The sequence below is a fragment of the Hemitrygon akajei genome, chromosome 15, assembly GCF_048418815.1.
Source record: "Hemitrygon akajei chromosome 15, sHemAka1.3, whole genome shotgun sequence".
NCBI classification, from domain to species: domain Eukaryota; kingdom Metazoa; phylum Chordata; class Chondrichthyes; order Myliobatiformes; family Dasyatidae; genus Hemitrygon; species Hemitrygon akajei.
In genome coordinates, this window is record NC_133138.1 from 3,778,356 (window position 1) to 3,800,145 (window position 21,790).

The window sequence follows — 21,790 nt, forward strand, 5'->3', positions numbered from 1 at the left end:
GTTTTTATAGAAGTATAGTTCCTGGTCAGCATGAAGCTTATTCACTTTGCTGCTGACTGTTATGCCTTACTGGCATGCAGGATATTTATTCAATGGCGTGTTTTACCTTGGCCAACACACAAAATACTGGAGGAACTCAGCAGCATATATGGAGGGGAATAAACAGTCAATGTTTCGGTCTGAAACCTTTCATCAAGACGGGAAAGGAAGGGGAAAACAGAATAAGATGGGGGGAGAAGTAGGAGAACAAGGTGATAGGTGAGATCAGGTGAGGGGGAAGTGTGGGTGGCTGAGAGAGAGGAAGATGAGTGAGAACCCAGAAGGGGATAGGTGGAAGAGGTAAAGGGCTGAAGAAGAAGGAATCTAAAAAAGGGACAGTGCACCATGCAGTAAAGGGAAGGAAGAGGGGCTCCATTCCCCATTCTTGATACCTGTCACCTGCCAGCTTGTGCTCCTTCCCCACCACCCTATTCTGGCTTTTTCCTGCTTCCTTTCCAGTCTTGATAAAGGATCTCAGCCCGAAACATCAATTGTTTACTCCTGTCCATAGATGCTGCCTGATTTGCTGAGTTCCTCCAAGTATTTAGAGATACGGCATGGAATACACTCTTGCAACCCTTTGAGACTCACTGCCCAGCAACCGCTGACAACCCTGATTTAACCCTAGTCCAATCATGGGACAATTACACTGACCAGTTAACCTACCCGGTATGTCTTTTGGACTATGGGAGGAAACCAGAGGACTGGAAGAAACCCCATGCATTCCACAGGGAGAATATACAGAGACTCCTTCAGAGGATGGTGGGATTAAACTCTGAATTCCAATGCCCTAAACTGTAGTTTTGCACAAATTTCTTTGGGTTTCCGTCATCTGCAGAAAGTCCTGTGTCCCTAAAGTTAACCTTTTAAATTGAATGAAAGTGCTTAGTTTCACACTACATTGTGAGCAATGAATGGATATTACATTGGAAAAAGTTCAAGTGATTCATCTGCAAAAATATTTGGGGTCACTGGATGGTGGGGAAAGAAAGAGATACATGAGTAAGTGTTGTAACTCCTACACTTTCACAGGAAGGAGAGAGGTACCATTGGAGATGATCAGATAATCTGATCCACGTAACAGCTTCCTTTTCAACAGATAATGTCAGACCTATTGATTATTCATCTCTTTACTTAACTTCCCTTTTCTCTGGATACCATGCCTGTGAATGATGTTATACTCTTATCTCCATCAACCAGAAAACAATCACAGCTCTGGTCTCTGCCACTGTGCTGATCTAACATTGCTGTGCCAAGTATTAGATTTCACTGTTGTCAAACTACTCAAAATAGTGAAATCAGTCCATGAGAAAATATTTAACTCTACCTCAAATTGACTTAAAATACGTGACCCATAATGCAAGTTACATTATTTTAGGAAATTATAAGTCTTCATAAAACAGAGAACATGCCCAAAGTAAAGCATAACCACAAGAGATTCTGTGGATACTGGAAATCTTGAGAACACACACAAAATGCTGGAGGAAATCAGCAAGCCAGGCAGCATCTATGAGAGGAATAAACAGTTTACACTTCAAGCTGAGACCCTTCATCAGGACTGGAAAGGAAGGGGGAAGAGGTCAGAATAAGAAGGCAGGGAGTGGGAGGAGTACATTTGGCAGGTGATAGGTGAGACATGGTGGGGGGAAGGTGGGTGAGATGGGATGAAGTAAGAAGCTGGGAGTGGATAGTTGGAAGAGGTAAAGTGCTGAAGAAGGAGGAATTTAGTTAGAAAGGAGTGGGCCATGCAATAAAGGGAAGGGGGTGGGGGAACCAGAGGGAAGTGATGAACAGGTGAGAAGGAGTAAGAGGGAAGCCAGAATGGGGAATGGAAAAGGAGAAGTGAGGGAGTGATGAAGAACTGAGGGGAATGATGATTAGAAGTTAAAAGAAATTGATGTTTATACCATCAGGTTGGAGACTATCCAGTCAGAATATGAGGTGTTGCTTCTCCAACCTGAGTTTGGCCTCAATGTGACAGTAGAGGAACAGTGGGAAGTCAAATTGAGATGGGTAACCACCAGAAGATCCTGCCTGTGTGGCGAAGCAGTACCCCACTCTGAACTGGGTCTCACCAATTATAGAGGAGGCAGCACCAGGAGCATTGGATACAATAAAAGACTCTGACAGACTCACAGGTAAAATTTCACCTCACCTGGGAGGACAGTTCGGGGCTGTGAATTGAGGTGAGGGAAAAGGTGTAGGGCAGGTGTAGCACTTGTCATGGTCGCCGGAATGAGTGGTAGGAGGGAGATCAATGTTTATTTCCCTTTGTTAATCTTAATCTCAGGTTGCCTAATATACCTTTCTGTTACTTTCCCCTTCAAATCTGTTTTTGACCTTGTATACTACTCTAACCAAGCCTAACATTGGAATGAACTGCATTTCTAATGCTCAGGAACACAATATTTTCAGAAAATCAGTCCTTGCAGTTTGTGTTAGAACAGGCCACTTCTAATCAACACATACAAAATGCTGGAGGAACTCATCTAGGGAACAGAGTAAAGTCAAAGTTGGCCGAAACAAGCTGCCACAGGCTGTATACAGTTGCAGATTTATATGACATTTGGACAGGAATATGGATAAGGCAGGTTTAAAAGCAATTGGTGAAAATGCAGACAAATTGCTTTGGTAGGCATCTTGGTCAGCATGCTCAGGTTGGGCCAAAGGAACTCAGCAGGCCAGGCAGCATCTATGGAAAAAAAGTACACTCTCAGGTTGAGGAACAACCTCCAACCTTTTGACACGAACATCGATTTCTCGAAATTCCGGTATTGCCCCCACCTCTCCTTCACCATTCCCCACCCCCTTTTCCATCTGTCATCTCATCTCCTTGCCTGCCCATCGCCTCCCTCTGGTGTTCCTCCCCCCTTTTCTTTATTCCATGGCCTTCTGTTCTCTCCTTTCAGACTCCCCCTTCTCCAGCCCTGTACCTTTCACCAATCAACTTCTCAGCTCTTTATTTCATCCCTTCCCCCTCCCAGTTTCACCTATCACCTTGTGTTTCTCTCTCCCCCTCCTCTACCGTTTAAATCTACTCCTCATCTTTTTTTTTCTCCTGTCTTGCCAAAATGTCTTGGTCTGAAACATCAACTGTACTCTTTTCCGTAGATACTACCTGGCCTGCTGAGTTCCTCCAGCATTTTGTGTGTGTTGCTTGGATTTCTAGCATCTGCCAATTTTTCTGTTGTTTGTGATTGAGGCCATTTCTGATGAAGGGTCATCACCCTATAACTGGGTTTATTTTGTATCTGTAGATGCCGCATAAAGAGCTGAGTTTTACCAGCATACTCTTTGACTTCAGATTTCCCATATCTGCAGTGAGTTATTACCATCTCAACGCTGTGTTGTTCTCTCCTCTGTTTTCATTCATCTTTGTTTATTCCTCCACCAGACAGATCTGCTGGGAACAAGTCCCATCTGCTCTGTGTTGTTATTATCACTATTTATATCATCCACTGTCTCTTGGTGTTGGCAGACATCCTCTTCACCCCTTTCCCTCTCTGTGCAGCTTGGAATATCTTTTATTTCTGACTTTCCCTTGTTTTGATGCAAGGTTAATGGCCTAAAATGTTAACTGTTTCTTCCTCTGTTCTTTACTGGCCAAGTATTTTCATCAGTTTGATTCACTGCTAATTTCCAACTGCTACTTTTTTTTTCCACTTTCCACTAATGGAAGTATAAAAGGGACTCTGCAACTTGATAATCCAACCCAGGGTTTAGGGTAAATTTTTATCTCCCTGTATTGTATTTCTCTGGTTGAACAGCAATAGCTTCAATAGTGTAACTAAACATTGTTTGTGCCACTCCAAAGCAGCACACAAAATGCTGGAGGAACTCAGGAGGCCAGGTAACATCTATGGAAAAGAGTAAACAGGATGACGAAGGCCTGAAACGTCGACTGTTTACTCTTCTCCATTGATGTTGCCTGGCCTGCTGAATTCCTCCAGCATTTTGTGTGTGTTGGTCTGGATTTCCAGTATCTGCAGATTTTCTTGTGTTTGTGCTACTCTATTTTGATGATTTCTGGATTAGTCATGAGCTAAATCATCCAAAAAGATCACAACCTTCTAGGGTTTTGAGGCTTGCGTGCCTCAATGACCCAGAGAGCTATGCTGGCTGAAGTCAGGGTTTTGTGCTTTGGCTTTTGGTAGGATCACCCATGCCAAAAAAGTGAAAGGGTAGAGACTGGACTAAGAGTGGCTCTCCTGGTTCTGGGCTTCAGTTCAGGGCTAGCAATTGTGACTGGTCAAATAAAAGTTAAAGGGTATAGAGACCGGACTAAGAGTGGCTCTCCAGGTTCCGGGCTTCAGTTTAGGGCTAGCAACTGTGACTGGTCAAATAAAACAGAAATAATTAATCCCTCTGCATCTGTGTGCGGCAGTATGGACAGACAGCGATGGAGAACCTTCATTGCTGCCTCAAACACCAGCAGGTGTAACACAGTAAATAAGTCATGGGCTAAATCTGACACTGATTTGTAGATATAAATGTCACAGTTCATTGTTATTCATGCCCTGAGGTTAAACTAAAAATGACTGGTGTAAGCGGCCATTAGAAAGGTGCTGTACCTTAAGAAATGACTATAAACTCAAAACTAGCAACCTCCAATGTTGACTTGTGTAGTGATGGTTCTGTACTATATATTGGTGTACAGGTCCAGCATAGTTAACCTGGGCAATAATCAACATCAGGTTTAATATTGCCAGCATTTGTTGTGAAATTTGTTTTGCAGCAGCAGTACATTGCAAATCACAGTAACAAAAACAATAAATTACAGTAAGAAGTACAGTATATATTTAACATGTGTTAAATAAGTAGTGCAAACAAAAGGGGAAAAATACTGAGGAAGTGTTCATGGGTTCATTGTCCATTTGGAAATCTGATGGTGGTGGGGATGAAGTTCTTCCTGAAGTGTTGAGTGTGTGTCATTGAGTTCCTGTACTGCCACCTTGATGGTAGCAATGAGAAGAGGGCATGTCATGGGTGATTGGGGGTCCTTTATGTTGAATGCTGTCTTTTTAAAGCATTGTCTTTTGAAGATGGCCTTGATGCTGGGGAGGCTAATGCCCATGACAGAACTGATTGAGTTTACAACTTAATGCATTTTTTTTATGATCCTGTGCTTTGAAGCCTCCAGACCAGATGGTAATGCAATCAATCAGAATGCTCTCCATTGTACATCTGTAGAAATATGCGAGTGCCTTTGGTAATGTACCAAATTTCCTCAAAACTCTTAATGCAATATAGCTGCTGTCATGCCTTCTTTATAATTATATCAATATGTTGGGACCAGATCAGATCTTCAGAGATGTTGAGACCCAGGAACCTGAAACTGTGCACCCTTTTCACTTCTGATCCCTCAATGAGGACTGGTGTTTATTCTCTCGACTTTTATCTCCTGAAGTCCACAATCAATTCCTTGGTCATTGAATGTTAGGTTGTTCACACCCTAATCAATCAATTAATTAACAAGCAAACAAACAAAATGCTGCAATTGTCTTTTCCCAGATTCTTCAGCAATAACAAAGAACATTGTTGTGCCAAACTACTTTAGTTATCAAATGCCTAACTAAACCAATGCTTTCTGACTACCTAAGGGGTTTTTGAACACCTGTCTCATATCTGCCTTCTTCACCATCCCTGACAGCACAGTCCAGGCACCCATTACTTTAAAAAAACTTGCCCCATACATCTCTTTTAAACTTACCCTGGCCCTCACCTTAAATATGTGCCCTATGGCATTAGACATTCAACACGGAGAGAAAGATGCTGGCTGTCTACTCTGTCTCTCATCCTATAGACCTCAGCCTACATCGCTCCAGAGACAACAACTCAAGTTTGTCCAACCTCTCCTTTGAGCATGTGCCCTCTAATCCAGGCAGCACTTTGATGAAATACTTCTGCAGCCTCTCCAAAGCCTCTATATCCTTCCTATAATGGGGCGACCAGAATTGAATGCAATACTCCAGATGTAGCCTAACCAGAGTTTTATAAAACTGATTAAAGTACAGAGGCCACAGGCAAGTGTGGAAATCTGAAAAATCTAGAATGTTAAATATTGGGAAATTCCTTTGGGTTCAGTGCTTCAATAGCCATAGAAGAAAATTGTAAAGATTACATTTCACCAGGATCTGTGTATGCAAATCCTGGCTTGAAAATATTTCATGGAATAGTAAGAGTCCCAGTAGTATGCATGTTTTGTTTATTTGAAAAAGTTTTAGATTAAGCAGAATTTCTCTTTGCATTTTCCTCATGCTGAATACTGTTAGATTGGATTCTTATGAAAAGATTAAGGGCAACAAGGAACCAACTGAGAAGATGGCTTGTATAGAAATGTAAGGCATAGATATTCTTGGATTGCAAGTCTTTTTTGTTCTGCCTCAGAATAATCGTGCCTCCAAGTTAAAGCCATGTACATCATCCATGAACCTTCATCTAGCAAACAGAATTGACTGTTGTTTTGGAAAGACTAACCAAAACAATTCCAGAGGTAAAGTCTTGAGATGTTTCTGAACCAATGTGTGGCATCGTATATAATGCAGGAAGTATAATAGCATTAGGACAAGAACTTTTAGGATGGGAAACGGCTTCTTTCCACAGGCCACCACCTATGTCTCATTAGACATGAAGCACCAGTAGTGTTCTGTTCTTTACTTTTTAGCTTGTGTCATATATGCATTTTATTATTTGTTAATTTAGTTGTGGTAATATTACTTTATGTTATGAGTTACCTGTACTGTGTTGTACAACTCAGTCTAGAGGAATGTTGTTTTGTTTGGTGGCATAGATGTGTACATTTGACAATAAACTGAACTTGAATAATCACTAGAGTCCTTCTTGGCCATCTCTTCTGATTTCCGAGTCACTGCATGGATTCTGTTTGTCAAAATACAAATGAACTTCACAAGACAATTTCAACAAAAGTTAAGATAACGGCATCAACCATCTCATAAAAGCTTAAAAAAATGGAGAGCTTTCTCAAATTTGGTTCCCATCAAAACTTGGTTTCCATTTTGTTTGTGTTACATTGTGATCTGTACACTAGAGATGGGATCAGAATTGGGCTATTCGGGCCATTGAATCTGCTCTGCCATTTCATCGTGGCTGATCAATTTTCCCTCTCAACCCCATTTTCCTGCTTTCTCCCCTTAACCTTTAACACTCTGGCTAATCAACAACCCAACTTCCACGTTAAGTAATTTCTGGATTGCTATCTATGCCATGCGCAGTGAAGATAGGAACAGCATGTTTTGGCAGATAAATGCGTGGCGGAGAAGCTGGTGCAGGTGGTAGGACTTAAGGTTCTTGGATCATTGAGCTCTCTGCTGGGGGAAGTATGACCTGTTCAAAAGGGACTGGTTGCACCTGAACCTAAGGGGGACCAATATTCTCGCAGGCAGGTTTGTTAGAGATGTTGGGGAGGGTTTAAGTTAATTGGGCAGAGGGATGGGAACCAGAGTGTAAGGTCTCGGGATAGGATGGATGGTAAAAAAGCAAAGGTAGTGTGCAGTCAGACTATCAGGAAGGGCAGGCAGGTGATAGGACATAGTTGCAGCCATCTGTGCATTAGGGATGCAGAATCAAAAATGGTAGCACATACATTATTCAATGTGTTATATCTCAATGCACAGAATATAAGAAATAAGGTGGATTATCTTGTTGCACTTTTACAGTTTGCCCAGTACGATGTTGTGCCCAACAGTGAATCGTAACTGAAAAATGGTTGTAGTTGGGAGCTGAATGTCCAAGGTTACACATTGTATCGAAGGAATAAGAAGTAGGCACAAGGGGTGGCATGGCACTAGTGGTAAAGAATGGCATCAAATCATTAGAAAGATATGACATAGGATTGGAAGATGTTGTGGGTTGGGTTAAGAACTGCAAGGGTAAAAAGACCCTGATGGCAGTTATATACTGGCCTCCAAGTAGTAGCTGGGATGTGGACCACAGGTTATAATAGATGGGAGATTTTAGCATGCAGGTAGATTGGAAAAGTCAGCTTGGTAATGGATCTCAAGAGAGAGAGTTTTTTGAATGCCTGTGAGGTGCGTGTTTAGAGCAATTTGTCATTGAGCCTACTATGGGATCAGCTATACTGGATTGGGTGTTATGTAATGAACTGTAGGCGATTAGGGTGTTCAAGGTTAAGGAACCTTTAGGAGGCAGTAATCACAATATGATTGAGTTCAATTTGAAATTTGAGAGGGAGATAGTAAAGTCTGATGTAGCAGTATTTCAGTGGAGTAAAGGAAATTACAGCGGTATGAGAGAGGAGATGGCCAAAATAAACTGGAAAGAGATGCTGACAGAGATGACAGCAGAGCAGCAATGGCTTGAGTTTCTGGGGAGAAAATGAGGAAGGTGCAGGGTAGATGTATTCCAAAAACAAAGAAATACTTAAATGGCAAAATAGTACAACCATGGCTGACAAAGGAAGTCAAAACTAATATAAAAGCAAAAGAGAGGGCATACAACCAAGCAAAAATTAGTAGTAACATAGAGAATTGGGAAGTTTTTAAAAACCTACAGAAAGAACTAAAAGAATCATTAGGAGGGAAAAGATGAAATCTGAAAGCAAGCTAGCAAATGATATCAAGGTGGATAGAAAAAGATTTTTCAGGTATGTAAAAAGAGAGTTGGGAGTGGATGTAGGACTGCCGGAAAATGAGACCAGAGAAATAATAACAGGGGTCAAGGAGGTGGCAGATGAACTAAATGAGTATTTTGCATCAATCTTCACTGTGGAAGACATTAGCAGTGTACCAGGTGTTGAAGGGTGTGAGGGAAGAGAAATGAGTGCAGTTACTATTACAAGGGAGAAGGTACTCAAAAAAACTGAGACCTAAAGGTACATAAATCATCCAGATCAGATGAACTGCACCTTAGGCTTCTGATACAGGTAGCAGTCGAGATTGTGGAGGCATTAATAATGATCTTTCAAGAATCATTGGGCTCTGGCATGGTTCCAGAGGACTGAAAAATTGGAATTGTCACTCCACTCTTTAAGAATGGAGGTAGACTGCAGGAAGGAAATTATAGACCAGTTAACCTGACTTCAGTGGTTGGGAAGATGTTGGAGTCAAAGCTGCTCACGATATTGCAAGTGAGACCTCACCAGTGCCTTGTGAAGCCTCAGCATTACATTCTTGCTTTTATATTCTAGTCTTCTCGAAATGAATACTAACATTGCATTTACCTTCCTCACCATCGACTCAACATGCAAGTTAACCTTTAGGAAATTCTGCATGAGGACTCCCAATTCCCTTTCCATCTCTAATTTTTGAATTTTCTCCCTGGTTAGAAAATAGTCTACGCTTTTGTTCTTTCTACCAAAGTACATGACCATACACTTCCTGACACTGTATTCCATCTGCCATTTCTTTGCCCATTCTCCTAATGTCTAAGTCCCTGCTTCCTCAACACCGCCTGCCCCCCATCTATTCTCCTGTCATCTGTAAACTTAGCCACAAAGCCATCAATGTCATCATCCAATTAATTGACATATAACATAAAAAGAAATCGTCCCAACACCTATGGAACATCTCTGGTCACTGTCGGTCAACCAGAAAAGGCTCCCTTTATTCCCACTCTTTGCCTCCTGCCATGTTGGGTAGTATAGATGTACAGAATCCAGCTGTCTTAAGTCTCCTCAGAAAGTGAGCATTGGTGAGGTTTCCTGATTGCATAGGATGTGTTCTGGGACCGTGAGATGTTGTGTGTTATGTGCACTCCCAGGAGTTTGAAACTGCTCACAGTTTCCATTGTACCGCTGATAGTTAATACACTCCATCATGGGTCACCATAGTCTTTGGTCATCTGAAGAAAAGAATACATAAAGATCAAGGAGTCAGGTCTAATATTAAGCTCTTGAACAGCAATGTCCTTGAATAGAAAATCCTACAAAAAGTTGTGGGTAAAGTCTATTTCATTGGGGTGAAGTCATCCCCACCATTGAGCACATCTACACAGAGCGCTGTCACAGGAAAGTAACATCCATCATCAGCATCCCCAACCACACAGGCCATGCCCTCTTCTGATTGCTGTCATTAGGAAGGAACTTATGGCAGCTTCAGGCCCCACACCACCATATTTTTGTTTTATTTTCATACTTGAGCTTTTATCCCATTGTAAAGCTCTTTAACTATATCATCTGTATGAGAATGGCGTTATGATTAAAGTAATAGTTATTGTTGTTGTTGTTATTATTATTATTATTATCATCATCATCGTCCTGACAAAGATTTGGAGGAATCTACAGAAAGTGTTGTGACAGGACTTCTCTAACACTTTGTCATGCGAACTGAGAGTTGTCCTCTCTGAAGCAGACTAGAGAGTGGGAATCATTGTTGTCTGGTAAATCAAAGTTCAAAGTAAATTTATTATCAAAGTACATTTATGTCACCACATATAACCTGGGCAAACTCAATAACTCTATAATGGCATGGTAATTATAATAGAATCAATGAAAGACCACACCAACTGTGCATCCAATCAATGTGCAAAAGTCAAAAAACTGACAACAAATACAAAAAAAAGTAATAAATAAATAAGCAATAAATATCAAAAACATGAGATGAAGAGTCCTTGAAAATGAGTCCATAGATTGTGGGAACAGTTCAGTGATGGGGGGAGTGAAGTTATCCCCACTGGTTCAAGAGCCTAATGGTTAAAGGGTAATAACTTTCCTGAATCTGGTGGTGTGAATCCTGAGGCTTCTGTACCATTTGACAAGGTACCACACGGTAGGCTTATTCAGAAAGTCAGAAGGCATAGGATCCAGGGAAGTTTGGCCAGGTGGATTCAGAATTGGCTTGCCTGCAGAAAGCAGAGGGTCGTGGTGGATGGAGTACATTCAGATTGGAGGGTTGTGACTAGTGGTGTCCCACAAGGATCGGTTCTGGGACCTCTGCTTTTCATGATTTTTATTAATGACCTGGACTTGGGGGTAGAAGGGTGGGTTGGCAAGTTTGCAGATGACACAAAGGTTGGTGGTGTTGTGAATAGTGTTGAGGATTGTCTAAGATTGCAGAGAGACATTGATAGGATGCAGAAGTGGGCTGAGAAGTGGCAGATGGAGTTCAACCCAAAGAAGTGTGAGGTGGTACACTTTGGAAGGACAAACTCCAAGGCAGAGTACAAAGTAAATGGTAGGATACTTGAGAGTGTGGAGGAGCAGAGGGATCTGGTGGGTACATGTCCACAGATCCCTGAAAGTTGTCTCACAGGTAGATAGGGTAGTTAAGAAAGCTTATAGAGTGTTAGCTTTCATAAGTCGAGGGAAAGAGTTTTAAGAGTTGCGGGGTAATGATGCAGCTCTATAAAACTCTGGTTAGGCCACACTTGGAGTACTGTGTCCAGTTCTGGTCGCCTCACTATAGGAAGGATGTGGAAGCATTGGAAAGGGTACAGAGGAGATTTACCAGGATGCTGCCTGGTTTAGAGAGTATGGATTATGATCAGAGATTAAGGGAGCTAGGTCTTTACTCTCTGGAGAGAAGGAGGATGAGGGGAGACATGATAGAGGTATACAAGATATTAAGAGGAATAGACAGAGTGGACAGCCAGCTCCTCTTCCCCAGGGCACCACTGCTCATTGCAAGAGGACATGGCTTTAAGGTAAGGGGAGAAAAGTTCAAGGGGGATATTAGAGGAAGATATTTTTACTCAGAGTGTGGTTGGTGCGTGGAATGCACTGCCTGAGTCAGTGGTGGAGGCAGATACACTAATGAAATTTAAGAGACTACTAGACAGTTATATGGAGGAATTTAAGGTGGAGGGTTATATGGGAGGCAGGGTTGAAGGGCCTGTACTGTGTTGTATTGTTCTATGTTCTATCTTCCTGTTGGCAGCAGTCAGAAGAGAGCGTGGCCTGGATGGTGGCGGTCCTTGACGATGGATGCTGCATTCCTGTGACATTGTTCTGTGTAGATGTGCTCAGTGGTGGAGAGGGATTTACCCATGATGGACCAGGCCATATCCATTAATTTTTAATGGATTTTCCATTCAAGGGCATTGGTGTTTCCATACCAAGCCATGATGCAACCAGTCAATAGATTTTCTACCGCACATATCTAGAAGTTTGTCAAAATTTTAGATGTCATGCTGAATCTTCTCAAGCTGCTAAAGAAGTTGAGATGCTGCTGTGCTTTCTTCATAATGGCACTTGCATGCTGGGCCCAGGAAAAGTCCTCTGAAATGTTAACACCGAGGAATTTAAAGTTGTTGACCCTCTCCAGCTCTGATCCTCTGATGAAGACTGGCTTGTGGACCTCTGGTTTCCTCCTCCTGAAGTTAATAATCAGCTCCTTGGCCTTGCTGACCTTGAGTTAGGGGGTTGTTCTTATGGCACCACTCAGCCAGATTTTCATTCTGCCTCCTATATGTTGATAAAAGCTGCTTTATTTAGGAGCAAATAAAATCAAACATAAATATAGTAATTTGTCATTAAAGAGCTGAAAAATAATTATTTTGAGCAAAGAGGATGCTATTGCTACTGATGAGATACCTACTTAATGTTCCGATTATGATTTGAAGGATAATAAGTATGTGAAAAAAAGATTGTTGGCATGTGGAATTTATTTATTTACTTACTTACTGAGACCGTGTAGGACAGGCCCTTCCAGCCCAGCAACTCACCATATTAAACCTGAGCCTAATCACAGCCGAATCTACTAACCAGTACATCTTTGGACTATCAGAAAACCCCAAGCAAACGGGAAGAACGTACAACCTTTCTTACAGAGAACCCTAGAATTGAGCTCTGAACTCCAACGCTCGGAGCTATAATAGCATCGCACTAAACCATGGGACCCCTTAGATTGAATTTGATGATTCACTCTGAAACAGGGAACATGGAGATCTTGGGATTTGCGACCATACATCCCTCAAAGTTGCTGCACAGCTTGATATGGTGGTTAAACCATAATTAACCATGGTTTGTTGGGGATTAAGTTCAAGAGCCATGAGGTAATATTACAGCTCTATAAAACTTTGGTTAAACCACACTTGGAGTATTGTGTTCAGTTCTGATCATCTCATTATAGGAAGGATGTGGAAACTTCAGAGAGTGCACCAAAAGATTTACCAGGATGCTGCCTGGATTAGAGAGCATGTCTTATGAGGATAGGTTGAGTAAGCTAGGGCTTTTCTGTTTAGAGTGGAAGAGGATGAGAGGTGAATTAATTGAGGTGTGTAAGATGATAAGAGGCATAGATCCAGAGGATAGCCAGAGACTTTTTCCCAGGGCAGAACTGGCTAATATGGGGTGGGGTGGGAGCGGGTGGCATAATTTTAAGGTAATTGGAGGAAAATATAGGAGGGATGTCGGAGATAGTTTTTTTAATATACAGCATGGTTGGTGCTAGGGGTACTGGTAGAGGCAGGTGCATTGGGGATATTAAGAAACTATATGTTTTGATGTTCATGTGACAAAGCTAATCTTTAAATGTGTGTCTCTGGTTCAATAACTCAGACTTCTGAATTGTGTAGAAAACTGGATATCTATTTTTGTTGGGCTAGAGGAAATGTTGGGAATGCTAGGCATGCTGTGATTGAAGGTTAAACAATATCTGAAATGTTACTGGACCCTGTGCCTGATTAGTTATTTAAACATCTGGTATCTGAGGATGTGAGGACAGTTGCAGGATAAAATGGAAATACCAAATCTTTAACACTGCTTTCTTCCAGATATAAACATGTTTCACAATTACCAGTTTACCCCTTCCTAACTCTCCACCCTCCACATCCTTCAACTTTCAGACAGTTTGGAACTTTAAATCCAGTAGGTCTCTCTCGAGATTAAGTGCAATATTTTTGTTTCTTTCAGGAACTGGTAACATAGTGGCCATCATGATTTCTGAGCAGAGGGGTCGTGAGATTCTGCACTATGTGGAAAAAAACTTCACTGTGTTGATGTCCATCGCAGTTGGATCATCACATTCTTCGAAGTATAGCCGTGGCTCTCTGGTCTTCGTCTCCATATCTTTTATTGTACTGATGATCACATCACTGGCTTGGCTGATCTTTTATTTCATCCAGAAATTCAGATATGCAAACCTACGTGGGCGCAATCAGGTCAGTAGCTTGATATTGTAAATACTTGTTTTACATTCAATGCTCATTGTGATTGTAGAATGCAAACTGAAAATAATTTTGTCAAATGTCTGTTGAGACTCAAAATAGAGGGACATCCATTTAGAACACAGATGAGGAGGAATTTCTTTAGCTACAGGGTGTTGAATCTGTGGAATTCATTGCCACAGACATCTGTGATGGCCAAGCCATTGGGTACATTAAGTTCTTGAGTGAAGTTTGTTCAAAGTAAAAAGAACTTTGATAGGCACATGAAAAAAGTTGCTTGCTTGAAGTTGAATGCAGGAAAACAGAGAAAAATAGAGTTGACATTTGAGGAAGACCATAAAACATAGGAGCAGAATTAGGCCACTCAGCCTATCGAGTCTGCTTTGCCATTTCATCGTGGCTGATCCCTCTCAACCCCATTCTCCTGCCTTCTCCCCGTAACCTTTGACATCTCGACTAATCAAGAGCCCATCAACCTTTTTCCTCAGAAGAATATAGCATTGGGGAACATTTCATGTATTTATGAAAGTTGAAAATTGCAAACTGCTCAGTTTAGTTCTCCAAAATGTTATTGAATTTCTGATCATTCTGTAACTCCAGGGACCAAATTCCTGATATTGTTTGCAAGTCTGTCTCAATCTTCCAGTTATTTAAAAAAAAAATAATCTTGTTGACACTTTATATATTTCAATGATTTAATGTTGGCTTGTTAAGTAATAAATATGAATTAAGTAAAATGTGAATCTAATTTCTCAGTAACTGAGAAATGTAAAAACAAAGAACAGAACATAGGTTAAATCAGAAAGTGTAAATTTTCAATAAATGTTCAGTCAATTATAAATATTTGAAATAATCTGATATTAAAGAATAATTTATTTCCAAGGTGTGCAAAGCAGAAGGGCTTTTGACATTTTAGGTGAAAATTTGATACGTAGAAGGACACTGACAAAGAGCTTTAATGAACAAGGTGGCATTTTGAATCTAGGACTTTTTCTCAGATATTATGAATTAACTTTGGAGATTAATTGCTTTAGTTCCTGAGTATAAGTTCTCTGGTGCTTTGAGTAGCAAGAGAAATAATTTACAACTAACCAACTAAGATCCCTACCTATAGAGGTATACAAAATTATGAGGGGTGACCGTCAGGAGAGGGAAGGGAGGGCGTCAGGTAGTGGAGAGTACCCCTGTGGCTGTCCCCCTTAACAATTAAGTACTCCATTTTGAGTGCTGTTTGCGGGGGGGGGGGGGGAATAACCTAACTGGGTGAAGCCTTTGGCACTGAGTCTGGCCCTGTGGCTCAGAAGGGTAAAGAATGGAAGAGGATGGCAGCGGTAAAAGGGTACTCTATAGTTAGGGGTACAGCTAGGCGATTCTGTGGGTGTGAAAAAGAAACAAGGATGGTAGTTTGCCTCCCAAGTGCCAAGGTTTGTGATGTTTCTGAGCATGTGCACAATATCCTGAAATGGGTGGGTGAGCAGCCAGAGGTCGTGGTACATATTGGTACCAATGACATTGGTAGAAAAAGGATGGAGGTCCTGAAAGCAGAATATAGGGAGTTGGGAAGAAAGCTGAGAAGCAGTACCTCAAAGGTAGTCACCTTGGGATTGCTGCCGGTGCCATGCAACAGTGAGGATAGGAATAGAATGAGGTGGAGGATAAATGTCTGGCCAAAGGATTAGAGAAGGGGGCAGGGATTCCCCTGCTTTTTGGATCATTGTGACCTCTTCTGGGGCAGATGTGATCTATACAAAAAGGGTGGATTGCACTTGAATCTGAAGGGAGACCAATATCCTGGTGGGAAGGGTTTAAACTAGATTTACAGGGGGTGGGAACCGAAGTGAAGAGGCAAGAGGATAGGGAGGTTGGAGCACAAGTAGAGACAGCTTGTAGAGAGTTTGTGAGGAAGAATAGGCAAATGTTAGAGCAAAGATGCACTCAACCTGATGGTTTGAGATGTGTCTGTTTTAATTTTATATGTTTCACAAACAAGGTGGATGAACAGAGCATGGATCAAAACATGGAACAATGATGTTGTGGCCATTACAGAGACTTGGATGTCTCAGGAACAGGAATGGCTGCTGAGTGTGCCAGGCTTTAGATGTTTCAAAAAGGACAGGGAGGGAGGTAAAAGAGGTGGGGGCATGATGTTGCTAATCAGGGATAGTATCATGGCTGCAGAAAAGGAGGAAGTCATGGAGGGATGGTCTACACAGTCAGTATGGGTGGAAGTCAGAAACATGAAGGAGGCAATAACTCTACTGGGTGTTTTTTATAGACCCTCCAATAGTAACAGGGATATTGAGGAGTAGATAGAATGCAATAATAATAAGGTTGCTGTGATGGGAGATTTTAACTTTCCTAATATTGACTGGAATCTCCTTAGCAAAGGGGTTTAAATGGGGTGGAGTTTGTTAGGTGTGTTCAGCAACGTTTCCTGACAAAATATGTAGATAGGCCAACTAGAGGAGAGGCTGTACTTGATCTGGTATTGGGAAATGAACCTGGTCAGGTGTCGGATCTCTCAGTGGAGAACATTTTAGAAGTAGTGACTGCAATTCTATCTCCTTCACCATAGCGCTGGAGAGGGATAGGAGCAGACAATTTGGGAAAACATTTAGTTGGGGTAGGGGGAAATAGGCTATTGGCAGAAACTTGGGAGCATAAATTGAGAGCAGATGTTCTCAGGGAAATGCACGGCAGAAATGTGGCAAATGTTCAAAGAACATTTGCATGGAGTTCTGCATAGGTATGTTCCATCGAGGCGGGGAAAGAATGGTATGGTTAGAGAACCATGGTGTACAAAGGATGTAGAAAATCTATTTAAGAAGAAAATAAAAGATTCAAGAAACTAGGTATCATTAGAGCTCTAGATAGTGCAATAGTGGAAATGTGTGCATGGAGTCGGATGAGGTAGCAAAGGTACTTAATGAGTACTTTGTTTCAACATTCACCAGGGAAAAAGACCTTGGCAATTGTGGGGATGACTCACAGCAGACTGAAACACTTGATAGATAGATAGATAGATAGATACTTTATTCATCCCCATGGGGAAATTCAACTTTTTTTCCAATGTCCCATACACTTGTTGTAGCAAAACTAATTACATACAATACTTAACTCAGTAAAAAATATGATATGCATCTAAATCACTATCTCAAAAAGCATTAATAATAGCTTTTAAAAAGTTCTTAAATCCTGGCGGTTGAATTGTAAAGCCTAATGGCATTGGGGAGTATTGACCTCTTCATCCTGTCTGAGGAGCATTGCATCGATAGTAACCTGTCGCTGAAATTGCTTCTCTGTCTCTGGATGGTGCTATGTAGAGGATGTTCAGAGTTTTCCATAATTGACCGTAGCCTACTCAGCGCCCTTCGCTCAGCTACCGATGTTAAACTCTCCAGTACTTTGCCCACGACAAAGCCCGCCTTCCTTACCAGCTTATTAAGACGTGAGGCGTCCCTCTTCTTAATGCTTCCTCCCCAACACGCCACCACAAAGAAGAGGGCGCTCTCCACAACTGACCTATAGAACATCTTCAGCATCTCACTACAGACATTGAATGACGCCAACCTTCTAAGGAAGTACAGTTGACTCTGTGCCTTCCTGCACAAGGCATCTGTGTTGGCAGTCCAGTCTAGCTTCTCGTCTAACTGTACTCCCAGATACTTGTAGGTCTTAACCTGCTCCACACATTCTCCATTAATGATCACTGGCTCCATATGAGGCCTAGATCTCCTAAAGTCCACCACCATCTCCTTGGTCTTGGTGATATTGAGACGCAGGTAGTTTGAGTTGCACCATATCACAAAGTCCTGTATCAGTTTCCTATACTCCTCCTCCTGTCCATTCCTGACACACCCCACTATGGCCGTGTCATCAGCGAACTTCTGCACATGGCAGGACTCCGAGTTATATTGGAAGTCTGATGTGTACAGGGTGAACAGGACCGGAGAGAGTACGGTTCCCTGCGGCGCTCCTGTGCTGCTGACCACCGTGTCAGACCTACAGTCTCCCAACCGCACATACTGAGGTCTATCTGTCAAGTAGTCCACTATCCAATCCACCATGTGAGAGTCTACTCCCATCTCCGTTAGTTTGTGCCTTAAGATCTTGGGCTGGATGGTGTTAAAGGCACTAGAGAAGTCAAGGAATGTAATCCTCACAGCACAACTGACCCCATCTAGGTGAGAGAGTGATTTGTGCAGCAAATACGTGATAGCATCCTCCACTCCCACCTTCTCCTTATACGCAAACTGAAGAGGATCCTGGGCGTGCCTGGTTTGTGGCCTCAGATTCTGTATTATCAGCCGCTCCATGGTCTTCATCACGTGCGACGTCAAGGCAACAGGTCTGAAGTCATTCAACTCCTTTGGTTGTGGTTTCTTCGGTACCGGGACAATACAGGATGTTTTCCACTGTCTGGGTACTCTTCTCTGCTCCAGGCTCATGTTGAAGATGCGCTGTAGTGGTATATAGACATTAAGAAAGAGGATGTGCTGGAGCTTTTGAAAAGCATTAAGTTAGATAAGTCACCAGGACCGGATGAGATATACAACAGTGGGAAGTGAGGGAGGAGATTGCTGAGCCTCTGGCGATGACCTTTGCATCATCAGTAGGGAAGGGAAAGTACCGGAGGATTGGAGGGTTACAAACATTGTCCCCTTGTTCAAGAAAGGGAGTAGAGATAACGCAGGAAATTATAGACCAGTGAGTCTGACTTCAGTGGTGGGCAAGTTTTTGGAGAAGATCTTGAGAGACAGATTCATGAGCATTTGGAGAGACATAATCTGATTAGGGCTAGTCAGTATGGCTTTGTCAAGGGCAGGTCATGCCTTATGAGCCTAATTGAATTATTTGAGGATATAACAAAGCACGTTGATAAAGCTAGAACGGTGGATGTACTGTATATGGATTTCAGTATGACATTTGATAAGGTTCCCCATGCACGACTCCTTCAGGAAGGCATGGGATCCAAGGAGACATTGCTTTGTGGATCCAGAATCTGCATGCAGGTCGGTGACCAGTGATGTTCCACAGAGATCTGTTCTGGGACCCCTCCTCTTTGTGATTTTTATAAATGACTTGGGTGAAGAAGTAAAAGGGTGGGCTAATAAGTTTGCTGATGACACAGAGGTTGGGGGTGTTGTGGATAGTCTGGAGAGTTGGCACAGGTTACAGTGGGATATTGATAGGATGTAGAACTGGGCTGAGAAGTGGCAGATGGCGTTCAACCCAGATAAGTGTGAAGTGGTTCAAATTCGAAGACAGAATATAATATTAATGGTAAGACAATAGACAATAGGTGTAGAAGTAGACCATTCGGCCCTTTGAGCCTGCACCGCCAGGCTCTTGGCAGTGTGAAGGATCTGAGAGATTTTGGGGTTCATGTGCTTAGGACATTCAAAACTGCTACACAGGTTGACTGTGCTGTTAAGAAGGCGTGTGATGTGTTGGCCTTCATCAACCGTGAGATTAAGTTCAAGAGCCGTGAGATAATGTTACAGCTATATAAGACCTTGGTCAGACCCCACTTGGAGTACTGTGTTCAGTTCTAGTAACCTCACTACAAGAAGGATGTGGATTCTATAGTGAGGGTGCAGAGGAGATTTACAAGGATGTTGCCTGGATTGGAGGGTGTACCTTATGAGAATGGGTTGAGTGAACTTAGCCTTTTCTCCCTTGGAGTGACAGAGGATAACAGATGACCTGATAGAGGTGTATAAGATGATGAGGGGCAGTGATCGTGTGGATAGCCTGAGGCTTTTTCCCAGGGCTGAAATGGCTAACATAAGGGGACATGTGCTTGGAACTATGTACTGAGGGGATGTCAGGGGTAAGTTTTTCCACACAGAGACTGGAATGCACTGCTGGTGGCGGTGGTGGAAGCGGATGCAACAGAGTCTTTTAAGAGCCTCTTAGATAGGTACATGGAACTTAGAAAAATAGAGGGTTATAATAGACAATAGGTGCAGGAGTAGGCCATTCGGCCCTTCTAACCAGCACCGCCATTCACTGTGATCATGGCTGATCATACACAATCAGTACCCCATTCCTGCCCTCTCCCCATATCCCTTGACCCTGCTATCTATAAGAGCTCTATCTAACTCTCTCGAATGCATCCAGAGACTTGGCCTCCACTGCCTTCTGAGGCAGAGCATTCCACATATCCACCACTCTCTGAGTGAAAAAGTTTTTCCGCATCTCTTTTCTAAATGGTCTACCCCTTATTCTTAAACTGTGGCCTCTAGTTCTGGACTCACCCATCAGCAGGAACATGCTTCCTGCCTCCACTGTGTCCAATCCCTTAATAATCTTATATGTTTCAATCAGATCCCCTCTCATCCTTCTAAATTCCAGTGTATACAAGCCCAGTCGCTCCAATCTTTCAACATATGACAGTCCTGCCATTCCGGGAATTAACCTTGTGAACCTACGCTGCACTCCCTCAATAGCAAGAATGTCCTTCCTCAAATTTGGAGACCAAAACTGCACACAATACTCCAGGTGTGGTCTCACCAGGGCCCTGCGCAGCTGCAGAAGGACCTCTTTACTCCTATACTCAATTCCTCTTGTTATAAAAGCCAGCATGCCATTAGTTTTCGTCACTGCCTGCTGTACCTGCATGCTTGCTTTCATTGACTGATGTACAAGAACACCTAGATCTCGTTGTACTTCCCCTTTTCCTAACTTGACTCCATTTAGATAGTAATCTGCCTTCCTGTTCTTGCCACCAAAGTGGATAACCTCACATTCATCCACATTAAACTGCATCTGCCATACATTTGCCCACTCACTCAACCTGTCCAAGTCACCCTGCATTCTCATAACATCCTCCTGACATTTCACACTGCCACCCAGCTTTGTGTCATCAGCAAATTTGCTAATGTTACTTTTAATCCCTTCATCTAAATCATTAGTGTATATTGTAAACAGCTGCGGTCCCAGCACCAAATCTTGCGGTACCCCACTGGTCACAGCCTGCCATTCTGAAAGGGACCCGTTAATCGCTACTCTTTGTTTCCTGTCAGCCAGTCAATTTTCAATCCATGTCAGTACTTTGCCCCCAATACCATGTGCCCTAATTTTGCCCACTAATCTCCTATGTGGGACTTTATCAAAAGCTTTCTGGAAGTCCAGGTACACTACATCCACTGGCTCTCCCTTGTCCATTTTCATAGTTACATCCTCAAAAAACTCCAGAAGATTAGTCAAGTGTGATTTTCCCTTCATAAATCCATGCTGACTCAGACCGATCCTTCTACTGCTATCCAAATGTGTCGTAATTTCCTCTTTTATAATTGACTCCAGCATCTTTCCCACCACTGACGTCAGGCTAACCGGTCTATAATTCCCTGTTTTCTCTCTCCCTCCTTTCTTGAAAAGTGGGACAACATTAGCCACCCTCCAATCAGCAGGAACTGTTCCTGAATCTATAGAACATTGGAAAATGATTACCAATGCGTCCATAATTTCTAGAGCCACCTCTTCAAGTACCCTGGGATGCAGACCATCAGGTCCCGGGGACTTATCAGCCTTCAGACTCAACAGTCTATCCAACACCGTTTCTTGCCTAATATAAATTTCCTTCAGTTCATCCTTTACCCTAGTTCCTTTGGCCACTATTACATCTGGGAGATTGTTTGTGTCTTCTCTAGTGAAGACAGATCCA

The 21,790-nt window shown here is 42.4% G+C and overlaps 1 protein-coding gene across 6 annotated transcripts in view; it reads left to right on the forward strand.

The window, feature by feature from the left end:
- The window catches only part of rnf130 (ring finger protein 130), a 234,810-nt gene that overhangs the window by 23,487 nt on the left and 189,533 nt on the right, over positions 1–21,790 (forward strand). For all 6 annotated transcript variants that reach the window (XR_012101564.1, XM_073067066.1, XM_073067069.1 and 3 more), the window contains exon 2: positions 13,868–14,115. Coding sequence is in view for 5 of the 6 variants with exons in the window: in XM_073067066.1 (XP_072923167.1) it covers positions 13,868–14,115 (248 nt within the window). In the remaining variant the exon portion in view is untranslated. The remainder of the gene's footprint in view (positions 1–13,867; positions 14,116–21,790) is intronic.